At 47.0% G+C, this 23,427-nt stretch overlaps 3 protein-coding genes and 1 long non-coding RNA gene across 6 annotated transcripts; 2 read left to right on the forward strand and 2 right to left on the reverse strand.

The window, feature by feature from the left end:
• The first annotated feature begins 157 nt into the window (after positions 1-157).
• On the forward strand, positions 158-5,925 carry ganc (glucosidase, alpha; neutral C). Its single transcript, XM_088401457.1, has 22 exons — positions 158-186; positions 525-660; positions 842-969; positions 1,044-1,223; positions 1,302-1,323; positions 1,405-1,465; positions 1,587-1,683; positions 2,093-2,264; positions 2,577-2,697; positions 2,795-3,030; positions 3,285-3,491; positions 3,603-3,746; positions 3,920-4,016; positions 4,078-4,179; positions 4,277-4,451; positions 4,525-4,593; positions 4,780-4,844; positions 4,913-4,989; positions 5,057-5,131; positions 5,218-5,331; positions 5,456-5,568; positions 5,639-5,925. The coding sequence occupies exons 1-22, from the start codon at positions 158-160 to the stop codon at positions 5,856-5,858; spliced, it is 2,640 nt and encodes an 879-aa protein (XP_088257583.1). The 3' UTR covers positions 5,859-5,925.
• A 649-nt stretch (positions 5,926-6,574) lies between these two features.
• On the forward strand, positions 6,575-13,299 carry capn3a (calpain 3a, (p94)). Its single transcript, XM_088399817.1, is given in 21 exon segments — positions 6,575-6,951; positions 7,242-7,311; positions 7,588-7,706; positions 7,778-7,911; positions 7,979-8,151; positions 8,224-8,386; positions 8,465-8,539; positions 8,614-8,691; positions 8,959-9,119; positions 9,186-9,355; positions 9,534-9,545; positions 9,644-9,852; positions 10,583-10,619; positions 10,806-10,886; positions 11,018-11,075; positions 11,147-11,220; positions 11,729-11,797; positions 11,866-11,944; positions 12,050-12,190; positions 12,258-12,316; positions 12,445-13,299. Coding segments are annotated over 21 exon segments (2,241 nt in total). The 5' UTR covers positions 6,575-6,699; the 3' UTR covers positions 12,472-13,299.
• Positions 8,901-12,444, reverse strand: LOC148385081 (uncharacterized). The gene is made up of 4 exons (XR_015863309.1): positions 12,249-12,444; positions 11,843-12,020; positions 11,710-11,770; positions 8,901-10,203 (listed from the first exon to the last, which is right to left on the reverse strand). It is a non-coding gene; the product is annotated as an uncharacterized LOC148385081 (long non-coding RNA).
• A 52-nt stretch (positions 13,300-13,351) lies between the features above and the next one.
• Positions 13,352-23,170, reverse strand: znf106a (zinc finger protein 106a). 3 transcript variants are annotated; one of them, XM_088399813.1, is made up of 22 exons: positions 23,045-23,170; positions 22,212-22,292; positions 22,079-22,140; positions 20,767-20,961; positions 18,728-20,257; positions 18,258-18,633; positions 18,120-18,180; positions 17,889-18,046; positions 17,747-17,807; positions 17,029-17,675; positions 16,796-16,959; positions 16,666-16,703; positions 16,470-16,585; positions 16,271-16,405; positions 15,737-15,853; positions 15,467-15,658; positions 15,339-15,401; positions 15,134-15,253; positions 14,982-15,053; positions 14,829-14,900; positions 14,616-14,759; positions 13,352-14,549 (listed from the first exon to the last, which is right to left on the reverse strand). In XM_088399813.1, exons 2-22 carry the CDS (start codon positions 22,263-22,265, stop codon positions 14,496-14,498), a joined length of 4,431 nt encoding a protein of 1,476 aa, XP_088255939.1. In that variant the 5' UTR covers positions 22,266-22,292; positions 23,045-23,170; the 3' UTR covers positions 13,352-14,495. The 3 variants fall into 3 exon arrangements, with proteins under 3 accessions (XP_088255939.1, XP_088255938.1, XP_088255937.1); XM_088399812.1 differs by having other exon boundaries at positions 16,796-17,672; XM_088399811.1 differs by having other exon boundaries at positions 16,796-17,675.
• Positions 23,171-23,427: the final 257 nt, after the last annotated feature.

Genomic DNA, 23,427 nt, shown 5'->3' on the forward strand with positions numbered 1-23,427 from the left:
AGTGAAACTGTTACGGAGCTGAGCGGGGCAACCTAGTACAAGCAATCGTAATTGCTACTGACAGAACGAGAAGGGAGGGAGGGATCAGCTGTTCAGAGTCTGGGTTACGTGAATAATTGACAAATTAGACCGACTCAGATTGTCTACTGTATCCGACATGGGCGACTTGAACCAGACGATTCCTGGGTAATGACTGAACTTTTTTACTACTTTTCATAACACAGTAAATCTAATAGCAGTCTATTTGCATTCTATTCTATCGACCACTGTAAATATTTTGTGTTTGTGTTCCTTTCTTACTGGTTGTTGTACTCTTTTGTTTGTGTTGTAATTCCACAGTGGCGATGTCGGCAAAGAAAAATTTAGAAAAAGTTTTCAGGTTGCCTTTTACAGGTATGTCAATCACGGGATCTATTTTGAACATATTGTATGTTGAGTTGATATGTTATTTCCTCATTTTATATATTTTTGACTGAGTCAATGTGTTTAATTATTTCTGGCATTTTGTATTTTCATTTTTGAAGTTTTGAGTTTTTGTTGTCCCCCCCCCCCCCAAGACGGCAGACAAATGGCCCCAAAATGCAGTTTGAAGCTCTTTTCCATACCCTTATCCTCAACGAAAAGGGAGTCCGCTTTGAGCTGCTGGAACCATTCATAAAGGTATGAAGTCCATCATCATTTTAAAAAACTAACAAACAGAATATCAAAAATTTAAAACGAATTTCATAAACACTTACAACGTGCCAAATGTTGCATCTGGTTTGTTTCACCTGCTGCTTCATTCCCTCTTGACCTGTGTGTGGACCAAAAAAAATTGACAGTTATAATTGTTTTCCCGTAGACGAAGCTGCTTGTGTGTCTGTCGCCCTGCAAAAACGACACGGTCAGGATTGTCATCGACGAACTGAACCCCATCAAACCGCGTTACAGGGTCCAGGATGTGCTCACCCAGGAGCCGCAAAGTGAAATGTGAAATAGCATCTTTCATTAAAAACCTTCTCGATGTGCTCCTACACCTCTGATGCCAACTCCTTCACGGGCAGGGTGAGAGTGGAGGAACAGCAGGACGACTTGGTGACAATCTCCTGGGGCTCGGGGGTCTACAAGTGCCGCGTGTGGCGTCAACCTTTCGGTGTGGAGATCCTGTGCGAGGACCAACCTCTGGTGACGTTCAACGCGCAAAGCAAGCTGTGGTTCGAGGCTCTGCAGGAACGTCCTCAGGAGTGAGCGTCACAATTACGTGGTGATTAACAGATTACCATTATTTACCATGACATGTGGAATGATTTTTTTCCCCTCAGGGTCAAAGGAGGGAACACTGAGGTGAGTAGGACACAGCACAACACGCTGAAACCAGTTTCAAGTTTTTTCGAGTCATAATTGTTGCCTTTCTCCATCCAACAGCCGGAGGGAGACTGTCTTTGGAGAGAGACGTTCAGGAACTTTGAAGACATCAAAGCCAACGGTTAGGTTTTGGTATAATTGCATAAACCGGCTGCTAAATGGCATCTTTATATTGGATGAAGGTGAAGATATTTTGAATATTTTTTTGGGCGAGCTGAGTGTATGTCTGTCTTACTCCTTAGGACCCAGTAGCATTGGGGCTGACTTGTGTCTCCATGGATTCTACGATGCTTTTGGTGTACCAGAACACCCCATCAGTCTCCGCTTGGCAGACACCAGGTCCGTGAATATCACTTGTTTTGACAATTGACCTTCCACCACACATATCTAGCCTACAGCTAGATCAAATCTGCAAAAATCCTTTTCGACCAACACTCCCTCCAGGAATTTCGATTCAAATGTATTGTCAATGTACAGCACAAGTACAGTACAGCGAAAAGAACTTATTTAAAATAAGGTGCAGTCGAACAATAGTAGGCGTGATCGAACAAAGTGTACCTTAAGACTGCTAGCCAATGGTTCCACTGCCAAGTACATTTTCAAAGACACTCCCTCTACGGTATGACAGATTGCATATTTGACCAAAGTTGACTGCTTACGACATGTGTGCATGTAAAATGAACGGAATGCACGAGTTGATTGAAAAAGAAGGTCGGTAATCAAGTTTCTGATTCAATGTCCCCCGCAGAAATGACGAACCATACCGTCTGTTCAACCTCGACGTGTTCGCCTATGAGATCAACAGCCATCTGGGCGTGTATGGCAGCATTCCACTCGTGGTGGCTCACAAGCAGGATCGAACTCTAGGAGTCTTTTGGCACAATGCCTCGGACTCGTTTGTACACGTCAACTACACCCAGGTAATTGTGATTCAGTCCTCTATTTTAGTTCCACTTGTGTTTTCCTAGTCCTTGGTCTTGAGTCCTGAATCCCTAGTATGTCCCTATGCTTCAATCTTCAATTCTTGACTCTGTCCTTATTAAGTCCTAGTTCAGTTTTAGTCATTAGTCCTAACCCCCAAGTACTAGTGCTGTTATTCTATGGTCCTACCGCAGTCTTTAGTCTTAAATGCTAGTTCTTAGCGCTAGTTTGTAGTCCCGCTTTATATATTAGGCCTGTCTCAATCTACTTCTAAAGTACATCTAGTATTTCATTTTCTGGACTTCTTCCAGCAAAACGGTCTGCCGCCCCACACCGACGTCCACTGGCTATCTGAGAGCGGCGTGATAGACTGCATGGTTCTGCTGGGCCCGAGTCCAGCACAGATGTATCGCCAGTATGCTGAACTGACAGGTGTGTGACTGACCCCAGATGACCCAAGTGCCAGATGTAAACGTAACTGTAGTGAATGAGTGAAAAGCTTCTGAGCACAGCCTGACTTGCCTTGCAGGGTACCAGGCCCTCCCACCTCTGTTTGCGCTGGGTTACCACCATTCGCGCTGGGATAAGGACACCCAAGACTACATAGCAGATGTGGACAACAAGTTTGACGAGCACCACATCCCGTATGATGTCATGTGGCTGGACATCGAACATACGAATGAGAAGCGCTGCTTCACCTGGAACCCTAAGCTGTTTCCTGACCCGGCCAACCTGCAGCATCAGCTGGAAAAGAAGAACAGGAAGGTCTTCGACTTAAGTCCTTGTCTTTAGTCCTGAAACTTGTTCTCCAGTAGGATTAATTCATTGCGAGACCTGCCTCAGCATTAAATCCGAGTCTTGAGACCTAAGTCTGTAGTCCTCGTCCTATCTTTACTCGTAAATCTGAGTTCTTAGTCCAAAGCTTCAGTCAGTCACCTCTAGTCTGGTCCTGTTTTACGCTTTCGTCCTATACCTTCTACTGTTTTTCCCAACCAAGTTATTCTGTTTTCTGATCTTAGTTGGTGGTTATCATTGATCCACCTATCATGGTCGATCCTGATTGGTCGCTGTACAAGGAGGGACTGGAGGGGAAGCATTTTGTCTTGGACAGAGAGGGGCAGGTTTACAAGGGCACTTGCTGGGCAGGCGACTCACACTTTCCGGACTTCAGCAACCCGCACACCCGGGCCTGGTACGCCCAGTGCTTATCCTTGGATCGATACAAGGTTAGCGTGAAAAAGATCTTTCGTTCCACATCTTACACCACTTTGATCATGTGTTTAATTGAAGTTGATGACGTCAGGTCATTTTGTACTTTTGTGACGCGTTTGATTCAGGGCTCAACGGCATCGCTGCACGCATGGGTTGACCTGAATGAACCCACCGTTTTCTCCGGGCCGGAGACGACATTGCCTAAGGATGCATTGCAATACGGTGGTTGGGAGCACCGTGACTTGCACAACCTCTACGGTTTTTACCAGGTGACTGGAAAGAAGAATCTCCTGAAGTTCATACAAAGTATTACTAGTATAGTAACAAATATTGAGCGGCTTGATTGCACAACTACAAGGAATGTGGTGACGCCTGAGGATCTAAGCTAACATTCGAATCCAAATCAATCAGTCCCATTTTTAAGGTATCTAATCTTTCCTAGCAAATGGCTGCCGCCGACGGCATTTTGACCCGCTCCGGTGGCACCGAGAGACCTTTCGTTCTGTCTCGTGCCTTCTTCGCCGGGAGTCAAAGATTAGGTATGCGCATAAGCTTTGGATTCTAGTACTAAATGGACTCATCAGAGTGTCTGTCATGCAGGACCCGTGTGGACTGGAGACAACCTTGCTACTTGGGGGTTTCTGAAGATCTCCATCTCCATGTGTCTGTCCATGTGCGTAACGGGCCTCTCGTTTTGCGGAGGTGAGTTACTCCAGTCCTGCTAGAAGACTATCTGCAGCTGTTTTTTAAGTGTATGATCTTTATCTTGAGTGAATAGCTTTGTTCTTGTGCCTTTCAGCCGACATTGGCGGGTTTGTTCAGCAGCCAAGCACTGAATTGCTGATCCGCTGGTACCAAGCGGCCTGCATGCAGCCCTTTTTCCGAGGCCACTCGTCGATGCACACGACGCGCCGGGAGCCCTGGGTGTTCGAGAAGCATGTGACCGACGCCATCCGAGCAGTCGTTGAAGAGCGGTAGAGTCCCGCCATCCTTCGTCTCTAATTGCATTCAGCTCATTTGAAATGGGTCCAAAATCTGGATTTTCAGGTACCGCTTGCTGCCTTACTGGTACAGTCTCTTCTATCGAGCTCACACTGATGGCCTGCCTGTGCTCAGGTCAGTGTTGCTGTTTGAGAAACCTCCATCTTCTAATTGTATCTCTGGTGCCCTTTCACTGGCTCCCTGTAAATTTTTTGTCACCTCAGCACTGGACCGTCATTGTGGATTAAAACAAGAAAGTTCTTGTACGAGATCTCCTCTGCTTTCGTAGTTGTCCCTAAATTAAGTACCCTTTATGTTTAGGCCTCTGTGGATAGAGTTCCCTCAGGAGAAGAACCTCTTCAGCATGGAACATCAGTACATGCTTGGTGATGTTATTTTTTGGCACCCGCCACTAACACTCTGTTGTATTAAATGATGTTGATGTTGGATACAGGCGAAGCGCTGATGGTATGTCCAGTCATTGAATCCGGCATCTCACAACTGGAAGTTCTCTTTCCTGGAGCGGAGCAGGTAGCATAAATATTGATTCCAGACTTCATAACTGTCAACTATGCAGTTTTTTTTTCTTGAATTTTAGCTTTGGTATTACATCAAATCTGGGGGAGTTTACCAAGGAGGCGGGATGCAGAGTTTTCCGGTTACCTTGGAAACGGTAAATCATTTTTTTGGCTCTTGTCCCACTTCTGACGTCTCAGTCAACTTGACGCTTTCATGGTTGCCTAAATACAATGTCGTCAGATTCCAGTGTTCCAGCGAGGTGGTACGATGGTGATCCGTGCCGTAGAGGTCGGGACTTGTACCACTGACCTATTGAAGAGTCCTCTCGCCATCACAGTGGCTCTGGACGCTCAGGTGAGAAGAGCAAAGCGCCGAGTCCCCGTTTGAAAGGCAAAAAAATTCCGGATCCTCCGTTATGGCTCTTGGCAGCGGTTTACTAGTGGTGGAGGTTGCATCAGTGTTGCCCAATCTCCCACAGGGTGCCGCTAATGGTGAGGTGTACCTGGACGATGGCCACACCTTCTCCTACCGTGACAAGGGGGAGTTCTGCCTCCGCTCCTTCCACATGACAGCAGGACGCCTTCAGTGCCGGTGAGTCCTCCCTCCTCAACTTCATGTCGTGTCCTCACAACGCGGTGACGTCATAACTGTCACACTGCAGCACCGCCAACAAAGTGGGGAGCTACAAGTGTGGCACAACGGTGCGCTCAGTGGAGGTCTTGGGGTTGCAAGGAGAGCCGTCGGGGGTGAAGGTCTACTCGGCGGGTTCGGCCGAGGAGTACGTCTCGGTGGAATACGATTATAACCCGGAGCGGCGCTCCCTGAACGTCAGGAACTTGGAACTCAGCGTAAATGAGGACTGGGACATCCAGATATGTTGACTTCCTGTCTCAGCATTTACTGTATACAGATTGACTGCTCAAAAAATAAATCAGGCATTAAAAATGAAGATGAACGTTTCCCTGTCTTTATTACACAGATACTAGGGGGTTTGTATCTTGCCAAAATAATTGGGTAACAGCAACCCAGTGAGTGGGTTAGAAAAACAACCCTGCATTTTCTTAATGGGTACAAATTTACTGCAGTCCAGTTTTTTAAAATATATTCTTTCTCTTGGGGTGTGGAGTTGTCAGATCTTTCAAAGACCACAGGACAGCTTCAAATGTATTTCAATAATTCCGAGTCTCCTATAAACACCTTTGCGGTCCTGATTTTTTTTTCGATAATTTCCCCCAGTTTTTGTCCCTTTCGTAGAGAATCCGACACGGCGGTGGAGGATTGGCGTGCTCCAAATGGGTTCTTGCTGAGACCGCTGTACGCAGAGCTCCATTGAGAAGCGCTTGAATGCCTTCTGCTGAGGCAGGGCATCCAGCGGCCATGCTTTGGATGGCCTCCGGCGTGGCCCTCTGGCCTTTGTGTCACCCAACAATGACCAACGCCGCATTGTGTGTCAGCCCAATGGTCACCGCACACACACACGCACAATGTATGTGTGCCGGTCTGTGCATGTATGTTGGCTGAATTTATTTTTTCCCAGCGGTCAGAGGGGAAGGTTGCGTCACTAACGCGGCGAGCCAATCAGGCACTTTTTCTTTGGATTTATGCAAGCGTGTCCTGCTTGGCAACTTTAGTCCAGGTGGTAATATTGGTAAAAAAAACCACACGCTTGGACACGCAAGCCACACCATAGAAGGTGAGCGAGGGAGAACGAGTAGGGACGAGATGCCCTACACACCGTCTGGCTTTTTCTGCGACCGGCTCATCCGGGAGCGAGAGCGGCGCGACGGCGAAGGCACCCTCAACAAGCCGCTACGCCTCAACGGCCAGGACTTTGCCGCCATGCGGCAGGAGTACGTTCAGCGTGGGACTCTCTTTGATGACGAGTCTTTCCCGGCCAGCATTGAGTCGCTGGGATTCAGAGAGCTTGGACACAAGTCCAACAAGGTCAAGAACATTGTTTGGAAGAGGCCCAAGGTAGGAGGGAGGGAGGGAGGATGGATGATTGACGGGCAGGGGTGGGGGGTAGAATGCAGTTTGGTCATTAATAGAATTCCACATTTATATTCCTTATTCAATTTACACGTTGGAAACAGACAGATTTCAAAGTGGGTCGACTCAGATCAGTTTGATGCACTTGTTAAATCAAAACCAATTTTCCGATTCAAATTGTTTTTGCCACAAACTTGGCCAATAATTGATTGATTGAAGAAGTTCAAACCGAGGTGTGTTTAATTTTTATGAAGGTAATCCTTTGTTTTGTCCAGGAAATTAGTGAAAACCCACAGTTCATCGTGGGCGGGGCCAGTCGTACGGACATCTGCCAGGGAGATCTCGGTGAGGTTATACTTAAATTTGTTGTCAAATCTTTCAGCACACTTAGTCTGATTTTGGGGGGGTAAGGGCATTCCCTTCAATGCCACCCAACCCATCACCATGGTCCAGCATGTGGCCTCCCCCTGCATTGTGGTTACTCTTTTGGAAGTGAATCCAGTCAGCAGTATTTCTCATTGTTGAGCCCGTCAACGAAAGCTTGAAAAGGCAAATAAATAAATGGGAAAAACTGAAACATTGCATCAGATGACAGAATGTGCTAACATTGCTAATACACAGGTGACTGTTGGTTGCTAGCCGCCATCGCCTGCCTCACTCTCAACGAAAAGCTCCTCTATCGGGTGGTTCCTTCGGACCAGAGTTTCACGCAGGACTATGCCGGGATCTTCCACTTCCAGGTAGGCCAAAGAGCTTCTGAGACTTAAGCGACCCTGATCATGAGGATCTCAGTCCTCGTTCTCTCTCGCAGTTCTGGCGCTATGGCGACTGGGTGGACGTGGTCATCGATGACCGCATCCCCACCTTCAACAACCAGCTGGTGTTCACCAAGTCAGAGGAGAGAAACGAGTTCTGGAGTGCCCTCCTGGAAAAGGCCTACGCAAAGTGAGTCACCTGATTGAGTTATTTGAATCATTCAAGAACCAAAAGTACAAGTCCTGTTTGTGTCCAGACTGCACGGCTCCTATGAAGCCCTAAAGGGTGGCAACACTACTGAGGCCATGGAGGACTTCACCGGCGGGGTGACAGAGTTCTACGAGTTGAAGGAGGCTCCTAAAGAGCTCTACAAGATCATGAAGAAGGCTCTTGAGCGAGGCTCCCTCATGGGTTGCTCCATTGATGTGAGTTTCAGTTTTCCTAACCAACTCGCTAGGCCGCTGTGGACTTTAAGCAGATTGGAAGCTGGAGTAAATTGAGTCAGATCTTTTACTTAGATCTTAGATTGATGTCATGGCAAATGTTAAAGACATGTTTGGATCCCGCAGTCCCTCGTCCCTGCTCGCTATGAGACCCGGACCGCCACGGGCCTGGTGAAGGGGCATGCGTATTCCGTGACGGGGGTGGAGGAGGTAAAAGACGAGCGACGTCGCTTGCAAAATTTGATCAGGAGAATTGACGCTATGTTGCGTCTTTGGCAGTGTCGGCCCTCGCAGCACAGAGAGACCAAAGTGCGCCTAGTGCGTCTCAGGAACCCTTGGGGCCAGGTGGAGTGGAACGGACCATGGAGCGATAAGTCTGTATCACAACCGAAGAAATTCTAGTTCATCATCTGGAATATTGGCTAAAGTTTGGTGTGTTGGCTTTAAGCTCAAAGGAGTGGAACGCGTTACCCAAGGCCGAGAAGGACAAGCTACAACACCAGAGCGCGGAAGACGGAGAGTTCTGGTAAAGTGTTTTGAGACCAGAACAAATCTTGTCATTTTAATCCCTCAAGAAGAGGTTCAATACATGCAGTAGATTTTTTGGATACATTTTTGTTAAGATGATGAAAACAAAGTCAGACGTTTTCCAGAACAATCAGTATTGAAAAACGAAAACTATTTTAGATGAGATGTGGAAATATCTGTTTTATTCATCCATCAGTGTAAGCATCCTTAAAAACCCAACTCAGCTCCATCTGGTACCTGTTCCACTAGTGTTCCCCCTCCGCAGGATGTCCTTTGAGGACTTCAAAAGGAACTACACAAAGCTCGAGATCTGCAACCTGACCCCTGATGCCCTGGAGGACGACAAGATCCACAAGTGGACCGTTTCTGTGAACGAGGGCCGTTGGGTGCGAGGTTGCTCGGCTGGAGGTTGCAGAAACTACCTTGGTAGGGGACACTGTCGGCGAAATCCTTTTTTTCCGCTGACACAGTTCTTGTTTTGATCCCTCGCAGACACTTTCTGGACGAATCCTCAGTACCGCCTTCGCTTACTGGAGGAGGACGACGACCCCGAGGACAACGAGGTTGGCTGCACCTTCGTGGTGGCTCTGATGCAGAAGAACAGGCGGAAAGAGCGCAAGATGGGCGCCAACCTGTTCACCATTGGCTTTGCCATCTACGAGGTTTTTAATCCAGCTTCTGCTTTGATTAGTTAATGTGGAAATGAGTGGTAGTACTAAAATTTGGAGACTGTAGTTGGTCAGGGGCTTCCTGTGGTCTAGAACTCTCGGTTTCTGGGAGGATTCAGAGTAGACCTTAGAACTGTGGTACTGATTGTTAACCATCTCTGTCTGTCCACAGGTGCCAAAGGAGGTAAGTACGTCCCCCAATCAGGATCGGAGTTCTGGGGTGACTCCTTCGTCATGGTCTCAGGAATGGTTCCCACCAGAATGTTCTGTGTCCTCTTCCAGATGCACGGCAACAAGCAGCACATGCCAAAGGACTTTTTTCTGGGCAGTTCGTCAAAGGCTCGCTGCAAGTCGTACATCAACCTGCGCGAGGTCACCCAGCGCTTCCGGCTGAGCCCCGGAGAGTACGTTATCGTCCCGTCCACGTACGAGCCCCATCAAGAGGGCGAATTCATCTTGCGCGTCTTCTCCGAAAAGAGGAATACGTCAGAGTGAGTGGCCCGCTGGTTTACGGGTTCCTTTTTGGGGGGCGTTGGAAGAACTATTCATATATTAAAGTCCACTTGTGGGTTTGTGAGTCATGGCTAGTGGGGTACTGCTGATGGTTTTGAGGTGCACCGCCAAGAATGAACCATTTTAACGGAGATTTGATTTGTAGAGCTGGAAGAAAGCGGCCCCAGTTCGAGGCTGTTATGGAATCTTTTTTAGGACAAGCCACACCCAGCTGGGGCAATCTGCGGTAAACGTTCAAATATGTCTTCACTGAACCGCCGCTGACCACCACCAGCCCCCTCCACCATGGGCCGGGACAACTAAACGTCTGCCCGACGGACTGTGGGAGCCTGCGCAGGAGTCCACAGTCAACGTTCTCCAACTGGGATACTCACACATGCTACATGTCATTATTGATGATTATAATTAGGGATGGACATAGTATGCATGGATGTATTGATTATTAGGAATGATCAGGTCTGTCTACTATGTTAAGTTCATCATTCAAGTACAATACAACATTCCCAGATATTCATAGATTGTTTATTATTCAAGGAAAAATTCATAGCATCAAACGCCCACCCCTAATTATACTCAGCGGTATGGCTCAAATAGCTTTTTCTTAGCACGCGGCGTCCAGCGAGCGAGCTGATTGGGTCAATGTTCTACACGTGAAATGTTATTGTTGTCAGTAACCATGGTGACCGCTTTTTCTTGGTCTTCTTTCAGGGAGATAGAGAACAGGATTGAGGCAGACCATCCCGTGGTAGGTGATTGTTTTTAAAAATTAAATAATTTATTTTATTTATAGATTTCATTAGATTTACGTAAATAAAATAAAAATGGCTGTATACAAGGCGAAAAGGGAAGTGTATACTTTTTATATCAGCTGTAAATTTCTCACTAACTCATTGTCCACACTTGACCTCCACCTCAACCTCCACCTCACCAGCCAGCACCAGCCTCAGTGGGGGAGGAGACTGAGGAGGAGGACCAGCAGTTCCGGATTATTTTTCAGGAGATTGCTGGCGATGTGAGTACAAACATCTATAGGAGCCTATTGAGGAACCTTGTTAGTTCTCACCACTGCAAACCATCATGACAAAAGAAACAGGCCAAGTCTAACGTCTGGAATAAAATGAATGAATAAAATCCCTCATGCAGGACATGGAGATCACGGCCAACGAGCTGAGAAAAGTTCTCAACAGAGTCATCAACAAACGTGAGTAGCGACGGTAAATCTTCACTGTGACGTCACACGTACTTCTGAGTGATCTTTATGATGTGCTACAGACAAGAACTTGAGTACAGAGGGCTTCAGCCTGGAGAGCTGCAGGAGCATGATAGCTCTGATGGACGTATCCTTCGTATCGAGTGCACAACAGGCCGACACCTGGGCCACATCGCTTTTATTATATTTGTTGAGCCTCTACTGATTGTTCTCTTATTAAGAACAATCTCCAAATAATAATATACAATAATAAACTCAATTATTCATTATATCTTATACAGTAGGGCCTTCCTTCTCAATAAGCAGTATTTTGTAAACTAAAAGTGAAATATTAGTTTTCAGTTTAGCCATGCTAGCATCTCTATTGTGGTGTTGTTACCGTTTAGCTAATTAACTGAACTGAAATGATGCCGCAATAAGCAGTATTTTGTAAACTAAAAGAGAAATGTTAGTTTTCATGTACTTTAGCCATGCTAGCACAAATTAGCATCTCTATTGTAGTGTTGTAACCATTTAGCAAATTAACTGAAATGATGCCACAAAAACACATATACACACAATTTAACAGTACTCACAGACATATATTCTTTATTTTTAAGAAAGTTTAGAAAGGTTATAGGCCTACCTTAACTGAACGGGCTCAGATGGACGGGACGAGTCGACTTAACCTTCAAGAGTTCCGCCACCTGTGGAATAAAATCAAACAATGGCAGGTTAGAAAGTGTGAAAAAAAAATCTTTATTTTCTCCCACACTCACTTTTTACTACTTTTCCATTCCAGGGAATCTTTAAGCAATACAACCCCGACCAGTCGGGTAGCATTGACAGCTACGAGATGAGGAATGCAGTCAATGACGCAGGTATGGCAGCCATTTTGTTTACTTGCGGCCTATGTCGCCTCCATTCTCGCCGGTGCCGACGTTGAACGAACTCACCCTGTTGTGAATGTTCTTGTCACTGTGTAGTCATGTGTCTTGTGTCCCGTTCAGGCTTCCGCCTCAACAACCAACTGTACGACATCATCACCATGCGTTATGCCAACGAGAGCATGAACATTGATTTCGACAGTTTCATCAGCTGCCTGGTCCGCCTCGAGGCCATGTTCCGTAAGTCGGCATTTCCCCCCATTCTGATTTTCAGATTCATTTAACATCTTTTTTTTACCTGCTTAAGGGGCGTTTCAGGCCTTTGACCAAGACGGAGATGGCACGATCCGACTCAGCGTATTGGAAGTAAGTACACGCGACATTTTAAGTCCAATCTGTATAAAGTGAATAGAACGAATATATGTATTAACTCTGCTGCCTCCTGCTGGCCACGGTGAGACTTGCATGATTTTAAATTGGTTTCTTCTCTGCAGTGGCTCCAGTTGACCATGTACGCCTGAAGAAGAGGGCTGCACGAAGACCAGACCTGCCAAGACTTTACCTCATGACTTCCTGTGCCGCTTCTCATCTTCCTCCTCAGTTCATGCCATTTGCATCTGTACTTTTTGTCCTCCTCCCATCACCAAACCCGTTTCAAGAAATCATTTTACGATTTGCCAACATTTGTTTCTATTCCGTACTTTTCTTTTTCCTCATCCCGCCCAAAGTCTCTCTTGTCGTTTTCATTCATGGAGACCTTTTCTGAGTTTCCTCCCTTCCGTTTTCTTATTTTTAAGTACAGGCCTTTTGCATCTATTCTGTGCTTTTGTCCACCTGAAGAATTCAAACGCTCTTCTTTTATCAGTCATGGAGACACCTAACGTTCTTTCCCCGCTAATATTATCTCCTCAGCTCAGGCCATTTGCGTCACCTAAAAAAATGACTCTGATCCTTCCTTTTTTCACTCAGGCATCACACACACAACCTCTTGACGTCGCTCATCATACCTCACAGAGCCTCACCAATTCACACAAATCGCAGGTGAGGACTCAACAGTGGACAATTTGTCGATCAAATATTTTATTTTTTTTGTTCACATCAACGTTTGAGGTTCCAATCAGGAATTGAAGAGTATATGGCTAGAAAAGGTTGGACTGCTGCTTTGTTGTTTTGATTTTTTTTCCTTTTTAACTAGCTTTGGTCAAATGAGTGTAATGCATTTTATCCCCAGCAACAAAATATGTTTTGACTTACACGCTTGACGTTGTTCCCTAAGAGTTTCAAGCAGTCAACCTCTGCAAAGGCCATGTTAATGTTTAAAAATGTAATAAAACGATAAATCAACAATTGCCAAGTTGATGTTTGATTACTTAAAAATCAAAATGAACAAAAGACAGTCGATAGTGTTGCATATTTTTATTATAATTAAATGTCTGACTGCAAGGTAAAAAAAAAAAAAAAAAGAATTGAAGAAGTAGAAAGTCAGTGTTGCCAGGCCGGAGGTGAACGCCGTGTTTTGCTTCCTTTCGACTTATCGCTGTAAACGTAAAGATCATAAGCCACTAAGGTTAAAAAATTATTCGTGACATAAATTTTTCATATTATAAAACAGGGACTTTCATTAGTAAGAAATATGTGGGTGGGGGTACGGCATGGGAGATCATCCCTCATCTTCCTCCAGCGCCATCAAACACCTCCTTCACCACGTGCCTCGTCACCTCCTCGCGTCACCATACCGTTAATATATTAATCATTTGGAAGCATGAAAAATGCAATGCTGCAATGTATCCCATCCTCTAAGATGGATAACAAATCAGCCGGAATCCAAATATAAAATCCGCTAAAAAGATGTAACAACCGTTCATGCCATAACCTTTTGTTTTCACCGCAAAAAAAAATGACACGGCCACACCACACTGCAACAAAAACCTTCAAATGTCTTCAAAAAAATGCTGAGTAACGACTCCACCCCCTCTTAAAAAAAAAAAAAAAACACGCAAAAGGCACCACTAACAAACGTCATGCCATAACCGTTATAGCAAAACTTGGGGACAATTATTTGGCAAGACAAATGCGCCACTATCACAATAGATTTAAATGTTACTAAAAGTTTTGAAACGGTTAGTAGTTAAAAAACATGATTGTGAAGTGGTACCAAAATAAAAGTGAAAAAAACAAATTAGGCGAACGAGACATCCCCGTTTTTTAACTCAAAGGTAAAACAATTCAAAATGTTTGGGGGGTGCTCACAAAAACACGTCAAAAAAAAAATCCCATGCCATACAGCGTGGCCGCAGGATTCACAAACACGGCGTTCCCACTCTCGGCGGCGCTTTCTTGGCAAAAATAAAAAATAAAAATCGAAGGACCTTCGTTTTTTTTTTTGGTCAGTGCAAAATGACAGCGGGCGGCGGCGCGTGAGGTCGTCGCAGCCGCCGCCGCATTCAAGGACGTAGGAAAAAATGGACAGTGAGACACTTCAATGTTGGATTCCAACATGGAACGCAAAGGTTCCAAACTTCCGCCCAATATGGGAGATGGGAACTCAAGGTTCCGGTTGGGCCTCGTCGGCGTGCTTCTGCACGTGTGCGAGCATCGCCTGGACACACAGCGGAGCCGCGCTCGTCATTTACAGCGCCGATTGGCTAATGATGACAACATTTACCTGCTTGGAGCCGTTGCGAGCGGAGAAAATTTCCTCGCAGTCTTTCCACCGACATCTGAGCGTCTGCTGGTTGGCGGCGTGGTCGGCAAGCGCGTGCTGCTGCAGGTGGGCCGCCACGCCGAAAACCAGCGAGCAGCCGTGCCACTGTGGAAAAACGACACCTTTAATCGGGTTCAAAATTGTAATTTGAAATAAAAAGAAATTTCAAGATACCCTGCAGCGGTAGTTCTGCGACAGATTGAGTTCAACGGCCTTCACCCTGCCGTCGTAGCAGCCGGTATAGATCTGAAGAAGAAGAAAAAACAGGATATGTACTTACTATCTTTCAAAAGTCCCACCAAGTCCCAACACCATATGACGACTCACCTTATTCTGGTGGACCACCATGCTGGTCACCATATCCGAATGTCCGGCGTACACCTGCAGCAGTTCTTGGGACTACAGAGGACAGAGGAGAGGGAAAAAAAATCAATCTAGGGGAACGTTAGAAGATAGCGGACGGTGAAAATGGGGCGCACCTGTAGGTCGTAGACGCGAACCATCTTATCCAAGCAGGCGGTCACCATCAGCTTCCCCACGACCGTCACCACGGTAACGGCGTGACTGTGGCCCTTGTAGACGCGCTGCAGCTCGCCACTCTGAACGCAAAATGTTGGCGGTAAGACACCTTTATTGACTTCCTATTTCAATTTGTCACGGTAAATCATCTGATGGTGGACTCACGTGGATGTTGTGTGCGTACACACATTGGTCACTAGAGCCGCTGAACACCAAATCATTCACAACCTGAAAGCATAAAAAAAAAAATTTTCCATCGTTGCTGCCTTTGCGAGAAGATTATGTTGGCGTACCTTCATGGAAAGGACGTTCTTGGCGTGTCCTTCCAGCATGCGCAGCAGTAGTCCGGTCTTGGCGTCCCGCACGCTGATGGTGCTGTCGTAGGAGCCGACCAGTAGGATGCGCCGCAGGCCCTCTTGCGACGTGGCCAGGCAGCTGACTGCCCGTGGCGTGTGGCATTCAAACGTATCCTGCAGCTGATTGGTCTGTGGTGGAAAAACTACTCATGATACTTATTCAAAGAAAAAAAAAAAAAAAAGAAACCAGCCACTGACGTTTCTCACCGTAAGATCAAACGTAACCACGGTGCCGTTTGCCAGGCCGGCATACAGAAACTTCCATCGGTTGTGCAAACACAGAACTCGATCTGCCAGAGTGAACTGCTGCTCTAATTCCTGCGTCTGCAAGCAAGCACACAAAATCTTTAAATGCCATATCCGTATCATCCTAAACGTGTCTGTCTATAAATATTTGTATATTAAAAACATGTCTGCCAGTCCTGCTGTAGACAGTGACTTTATTGTCAGGCATCTGTCTGGTCACCTATTTTCTTTAACCTGTTATGAGAGATGTTTCAAAACTGCAGAAGTTATTTAAAATGTATAAAACAGTCTAAAAAATGCGAGGGATGATAAATATGATCAATAAACTAAAAGTAAAATGGTTTCTTATTTTTTTTATGCAGGCATCTGTATTGGCACCTAATACCCCCTTTATTGTTATGAAACACGTTTTAGAAAAGTTATTCAAATTTTAACATTCTTCAGTCAGTTTAATCAAATTAAATAAGTCAAGTAGGTGGCTTTTAGTCACTTTACCTTAAGACTGTAGCAACGTATGGTCTGATCGGTGGAACCCGAATACAGGCGGCGCTGGAGGCACGGGGCGGACGACACCAACAGGCAGCTCACTTTCGACGTGTGGCCGGAAAAGACGGCGACGCAGTTGCGAGTCTGCGAAAGACAAAAGGTCATCAGCGTTCTGAAAGACGGGGGTGTAGATTTCATCGGAACCCACCATCAGGTCGAAGGCTTTGACCGTGCGGTCTCCGGAGCACGTGTACAGCAGCCCGCTGTGGACCTGCATGCCGTTCACCGCTTCCAGGTGGCCCTCAAAAGTGCCGGGCGACGCGTCTGCCAAACCAACACACATTCTGTTGTCAGGACGACAAGAGGATGCAAATGATAAAAATCCATCCAGTGTAAAAACTTACAAGGAGGATTCCATGTTATCTTTGGAAAAGATATTTCACTGCAAAAAATGGAGGACAGCAGTTTTAAGGGATGTGAAGAACTTCGGCCACAAAAAAAAGCATTGTAACTTTTGTAATGTCAAGGCTTCACCTCTCAGATGATTTACAAATGTCCATGTCGCTGGTGGAGGTGACCTCATTGCAGGCTAGGCTCGGCTGCTCGCTTCTGGATGACTCTGGTTTGGGGGCCGCCGGAAAGCCCGAGGTGGTCCCGAACAGTTGCTCGAAGATTGTGTCCGTCTCCACCTTAACCTCCTGTTTGAGAGGCTTGGCGTCTTCCACCATCTTTGCATCGCCCCCTTGTGGTAACGAGGAGGTGCTGACCTGTGTGCTCCCGCTGCCGCTGCTGGCTCTCCTCTGATGTCGTGGCCACCTGGGCTTGGAGGTCTCGCCGTCCATCTCGGTGTCGCTGCTCTCCAGCATCACGTGGCTGTGAGCCTTTTCCAACACCTTCCTCTTCTTCAGCTTCCTGACTCGCTTGCCGCCACGCAACTCTGAGGGGGAACCGGGTGAGGCGTTTGGCACTTGGGGCACCTCGAATGACGGCGAGCGCGGGCGATCGGTGGTGCTGCCCGTCTCGGAGCGCCTCCTGCTGGCCAACAACGGCTTGACGTCATTTTTGGAATCCGGGACTTGGGTGACCTGAGTGGCTTTTTCGGTGGACCCCGACAGACCGTAGGCGTCCCCGTCGGCTGTAGTCAAGGGCTCGGACTTTACCCCCGCAGTGGTTATAACCTCGGGGACTGATACATTCCCCAAGTGGTCCGACTCGCTGCTTATTCGTATGGGGGACAGGGGCTCCTCCTTAACGGCATTGGAGACGAGCGGTGGCGGCGAGGCGGTTCTAGCAAGAGCTGCCGTGCTCCCAAGAGAGCAGAACGGGGTCACGGGGGGCGGTTCTCTTTCCGTGGGGTTCATCTTCTCTTGTTTCAGACGGATGGGCGGTACTTCAGCCACTTCCGCGTTCCCTGCTTTAAAAAAAAAAAATGTTTTGCGGGGTTTAGTGCTGCTCGGCCAGATTGTGGCATAAATCAAAGCGTACCTTGCATTCCTTTTAATAGTCCAATACGTTTTTCTCGGAGTGTGCTGATCTCTGTGGAAATCTGAAAAAGGAAGAAAATATTTAAATACGGGAGAAAAAAAAACATTAAAATATATTCATAGCGCAAGATTTGAATGTGTACCTGCTGTTTGACCAGCACGGCTCGCTGCACCTCCATGTAGGCGGCCTCCAGCGCCACCCGCGCTTGGACCAGATTGGTCTCCGCCGTCTGCAGCGAGCGACTCAGCTCCTCCTCTCGCAGCGACACGGCCAGGAGCTGGTCGATCTGTAGGCGGTCCGCTTCGCCGCCGGAACAAAATTATGCATTTTACTCATCGATTATTCTGGATATATTTCCATAAAAGACACAAACCTGTTTTGGATTTGGTCTTTCTTCTTTTGGTATCTTGTTCCGCACCTGAAGCCTCTTGGCTCTGAACATCCCGAAGAAAAAATAAATCTCATTTTAAGCAAACAATGCTAAAAACAAATCAAAACATGCTGAACTCACCCCAGGTGTTCTTCGCTTCTTCGCTGTTCCCTGTATATCAATCAGCTTGACCCAGGAGTTGTTCTCCTCAAGCTTGTAGTCGGTTCTCTGGAGAGCCTTGACCTTCTCCGACATTAGCTTATCTGGTCGCTTTTGAGCTTCCTTCAGAAGCTGCTCGGCGTCGAGCCGACCGCCGGACGTCCGCGACGGCGTCTCCTTGGATTGTTGGAGCGAGTGCTCAGACGTGGGAGCCAGGCTGCTCTCGGAGAGGGAGCGCTTGCGGGATGCGGCTGGAGGAGAGGTTTCCATCAATGACTCCCAAGGGAAATTCTCCAACATTGCCAGGTCTTCCTCCTCCTGGCTCTGGTCTTCATTTGGTACCATTTCAATGCCGAACCTAGAGGGAGACACAGAGTAGTTGTGAGACTCCATGAGAGCGTGGAAAAGTTGTGGCGCGAGGCAAGGAGTGGATAAAGTTCTTTTAAGTTTACCTGGGCATCCCTTTCCCCTTGTCCTGCTTCTTGCGCACCTCCTGGTACACCTGCTCCCAGTTGACTTTTTTAGAGCCAGAGGAGCTGATGAGGTGGCGCACGGTCGGTTTGAGCCCGGAGTCCTTTTCGCTGTCGGTCCGCCGCGATTCGCTCAGGTTGCGGACGCGCCTGGCGTTGTGGAGGTTGGGCTCGTGGCAGCCCGTCTTGGTCTTGGTGCTGATGTGCTTGGTCAGGTCGCGCTTCAGGACAGGAGGCAGTTCGAGTTTGGACAAGCTGGACGCCTTGGTGCATGTTTTGTCCGAACTGGAGGTCTCTCCCTTGGAACTATGATCTTCCGCCGCTTGCATCGGCGACGAGGTGAGAGCTTCCTTCGCCTTCTCCGGCTCGTCACGTTTGGAGGCTGGGGGCGGCGGCTTCTTGGCGCTGGAGGTGCTGACCTGCAGGGACTGAAGACTCTCAGAAGAGGATGCTGAGAACTTCTCTTTGGCCGCACAAGACGAAGAACTCCGGGCCGGGTGGCTTGATTTGGGTTTAGCTGCGTTATGGTAGCTGTTGGTATCCTTGTTCTCTACAATTGGACCCTGCACCGGATCCTTGGGCAGCTCCCCTTTGCTGGTGTGCCGAGGGGTTTCTATCCGAGGGCTGTCCAAAGAGCTCCTCCTTTCCGAGAAGGCCGAGGCCTTCCTGAAGGTTTCTGGTAGCTTTGGTGCTTGTTGCGATGGCAAGGATCCAACCGATGGGGTTCTGATTCCTTGGGGTTTTGGCTGGACTTGGACTTGACTGGATGGACCCTCTTGGCTCTGTTCAAAGTGTTGCTCCGCTGGTTTGGACGCGGCGGCGTCCTTGCTGGGTAGCAAGTCCATCGTCTTGCCGACTGCGTAAGGAGACCAGCGGCAGGTCTTGTCCAGCTTTGGGTTGCTGCCAAAATTCTGTTTGCCAGGGGGCGGCTCCCGGTCGGCTGTTGGCATCCCATGACTCTGGGGCCCTGAGTTCTCATTAGCCCTGTTTTGAGGGTTGCTAACAGGGCGGGCAAAAAACTGCGGCGGCGGCGGGTACCTTGGCGTGCAGTTGTAGCTCATTTGCCGGTTATTCGGCGGGAACTGGGAGATGTTATTCCTGCCGTACATGCCGTAGCTGCTCCCTTGGTTACTGAGCCAGGGCTGACGACCGGGGTTACAAAACGCACCGCCGTGGGGGGCCAAGGCGCCGTCCTGCGAATAGCAACGACCGCCTTGCAAGTCGCCCGACCCCCACCTCTGGAAGTTGGGGGGTGGCTGAGCGTGCCAGGTGGCGCTCTTTCCTTGCATGGTGCTCTGGCACGGAGAAGTCGCTCGGAAGCCTCTCGGCTGCTGCCCGCTTCTCCAATTGTATTGGGGGCAGTTCCAAGCGAAGCCGTAGGGCAGAGGCTGAGCACCTTTGGCCGACTGATAGCGTTCCTTGGCTTCTTTTATTCTCTGCTGGATCTCCCTTTGCTTTGCTTCCGCCACCTCCTGGACCACTTTAGCAGCAGCCGCCACCTGCTGTTCTTTGCTGCCGATACAAACCGGATTAAAGTCAATCAGCGAATTTATCAGCTTTCATCATCACCTTTTTTTTTTTTTTACAACTGGGTGTCCCATCTGAGTAAATCTGAACAGGTGACTAAATTCCACTTCTCCAATTACACCGGCATTAATACGCCAATTTGGTGAAGGGCCAATATAAAGGGGGGGGGTCTTAAAAAAAAAACCTCACCCCGGCAGTAAATCCCCCTTCTGTTTTAGGCTACAGACGTGAAATTGGAGTCTGGCTCGGAGTGGACTGAGGTAGCAGCTGAAAGAAGCCTGTGAGTGCTCCTGATAAGAATGTGACTATAGATAGCACGCAAACATGCGGTTGACGAGATTTACAATCACACATACAGTACCAATCAGCATTTTACTCAAAGTAGAGATTGGGAAATCATTTAAGACGTGGTAAGCTGCACATTAATCCATTCATGTTCGAATTTGGCGTTTGTGCGACAATATTTATCTTAATGCATTTCTAGCTTCACTTACCGTATTTGCTCTTTCCTCTTGAGAACGAGCTCCACCAGCGTTTGGTCGAAGTAGTCCTCGTCGCGGTTTCCGCCGCCGGGTGAGGTTTTCTCCTTCTCCAGGTTTTGCTTGTGGGCAGGGCTGGAGATGTGGCCGGCGTAGTCGGTCAGGCTCACCACGGAAACCTTGCACACCCGGCACTCGTGGCCGCAATCCCTATCGGGAAGGAGAGGCGACAAAGGGCGCTCAATGCTTCCTTCGGGCATGGTGGCGATGAGCTTCTTGTCGTCTTGGGAGAGGAGTGTACTCAACAATCCCTTCTTTTATCACCAAATTCTCTATTTGTTGTAGATCAGGAGGTAGCTAACTTGAAAATTTTCCCCGTGTCAAAGTCAAAACAAAAAGTGTCTTCCTGATCTCAAAAAAAAAAAAATGCGGTTCCCCAGCAGCTCATTACAAGGAAGCAGGAGCAAGCGGGAAGCGAGCTGGGCTCGGGCGGCACGCTAATGGAGCTTGCCGGCCACGCAGCTCAGGGACGCTCGGCCTAGCGTGCGGTCATGATGGCGCCCGCTGCACTCTGAGACCTCGCTCAGGCGTCTGTTTTGGAAATATACCAACCCCCCCTTCCGACCCTCCTCCCACCACCACTGCAGACATGTGTCCTCTTCATCTCGCTGACCAATCGCAAGCGGCGTAACCGAAGCCGGCAATCGCTCACCACCCACCTTTGACTCTTAACCTCTACCAAATGTGTCCAACCTTGGCCTGTCTTTTTTTGGGGCTGTTCGGGACACACATTTTCCCCTCGTTGATAAAAGTCACGACCCACTTTTATAAAAACCAAGAATAAGAAAAAAATTTATTGCTCAGTGATTTAAAAACGTACTCACAAAAAGTTAATAATCATAATCAACAGACTAATCAAATAATAAAAAATTCATTTAGTATGGCCTTAATTGATGATGACCCACTTTTGTGTCATCAGCTAATCAATACTCCCTTTCATGCACTTTGGACTTATCACTTTTTATCAGCCAGGAAAGGTAAAAATATTCAACATTGACCCCTGGAAGACTTTCAAAAAGTCACGAGCCAGCCAGATGCCTTCTATTGGGCATCCGGCAAGCTTGCGTCTAAATTTACCCCCGTAACAGTTGGAACAGCTGCACAAAGCTGAAGCCATTCTGAGCCACGCCTGACCGGCACGTGCCAACTTCATCGTGACCCACATAAAATAAAACAAATACGCTGAATGAGATACTGTTCAGAAGTTTTGTGCCACCCTTAAAGTTTTTAAAATAACGCACTTGGGGGACTTTTCCAATTGACGTACCTCCCTTTGAGTTTCTCCAACTCGCGGTGGTGCAGCATGCTTCTCATGTGCTCTTCCATTTCCTATAATTAGACAAAATCAAATAGTTATGGAAAGTCCATATTTAAAATTCAATTAAACAAAAATGTGTTACCTGCTTGGAGGCGTGGACCGTCTCGCAGAGGATGCACTTCCTGTCTCTTGACATCTTGACCTTTAGCAAATTTGCCCGTAACTGACAACACAGGAAGAGGGAATACATTTTATAGTTATTATTTTATATATATGTCAATACTTTGCTTCTCAAAATGCTTTGAGGTGAATCAACATTGGGAAATGGGAGAATTGATATTGTGGTGAGAATGATGTCATGGCATCCATGTTTAAAGGGGCATGGAGGGAAACAGAATTCATTTTAGGAAAGAAAAAAAGAAAAAGAAAATATTGGCAAATCTTAAATCACGTTAAGACGAGGAACAGCCATAAAAGTACGAAAAAAAATCACATCTTGGGTGTGTTGTTAATTGGTTGTTAAAAGCTTCGTTTTGGGACGAATTTGTTTAAATTTTGATATTATAATTACAATTATTATTTTAAATGTGGATATTTATGCTGCCACGGAGCACATTGCTCGTCACATACTCCTCATTATGGCTATTTGTTAGCACATATTATGCTAACTACAGTGTTTTTGTTATCAAACACTGGCCACGTCCTTCTGAAATACACAAAAAGCACATAAACTAATCCAGCAAGTGATCCGAATGTCTCCGGACCTCATATAATAAACCTTGTGACATGCAATATTTCAATATTTGTAAGAATATTGAGCAAACTTGGCTTGTAGCAGCAAGCTATCATGTTAGCAACCGTAACTAAGGTAACGCCGGGTTTTCTTGAACGCAACAGTGGTCAAATTGCGACGCAACACAGCTACATGGAAACGTTCTTGTACGTTTAAAAAGTTAGAGGTGGTTTATTTGCTACCTTTATTACATTCACGAGTGTCCAGGGTTCCACATTTGCTCCTCCATCGCGGTCGCAGTTAACAACATCCTCCTCCCGCGAAGAACGGACGAACCAGCGTGCTGTACGGGAACGGAAGCTACGTTCAAGTACACCGCTGCAATCGGAAAGTACGGCTTCAAAATTTTGTTTCATAAATCGTGTACTAAAAATGGAGAATCTGGGTAAAGAATTGTTGAATTTTGAAAAATTCTGTCTTAATTTCAATTGAATTTATTTCTGAAAAATTTGTGGTTATAAGAAAGCAGTATTTGGGGTTATGATTGCCCGAATGAGCTGAATATTTTGCTTTTGAAGTCACTTTCTGAAATGCAGATGTGTAAAAAGGATTAAAAAGCAGTGGA

The sequence above is a fragment of the Syngnathus floridae genome, chromosome 16 (genome assembly GCF_059516105.1).
Source record: "Syngnathus floridae isolate MCC-2025c chromosome 16, RoL_Sflo_1.0, whole genome shotgun sequence".
NCBI classification, from domain to species: Eukaryota; Metazoa; Chordata; class Actinopteri; order Syngnathiformes; family Syngnathidae; genus Syngnathus; species Syngnathus floridae.

Bases quoted from the DNA above. Each gene is read 5' to 3' on its own strand.
- ganc (XM_088401457.1), top strand. From the start codon at position 158: ATGGGCGACTTGAACCAGACGATTCCTGG. The intron at 661-841 runs GTATGAAGTCCA...GTTTTCCCGTAG, and splicing joins TGCTGGAACCATTCATAAAG to ACGAAGCTGCTTGTGTGTCT. The intron at 3,747-3,919 runs GTGACTGGAAAG...AATCTTTCCTAG, and splicing joins ACCTCTACGGTTTTTACCAG to CAAATGGCTGCCGCCGACGG.
- znf106a (XM_088399811.1), bottom strand. From the start codon at position 22,265: ATGTCAAGAGACAGGAAGTGCATCCTCTGCGAGACGGTCCACGCCTCC. The intron at 20,258-20,766 runs GTAAGTGAAGCT...TTGTATCGGCAG, and splicing joins AAGAGGAAAGAGCAAATACG to CAAAGAACAGCAGGTGGCGG. The intron at 16,704-16,795 runs GTGAAGCCTTGA...CATTTTTTGCAG, and splicing joins ATTTGTAAATCATCTGAGAG to TGAAATATCTTTTCCAAAGA.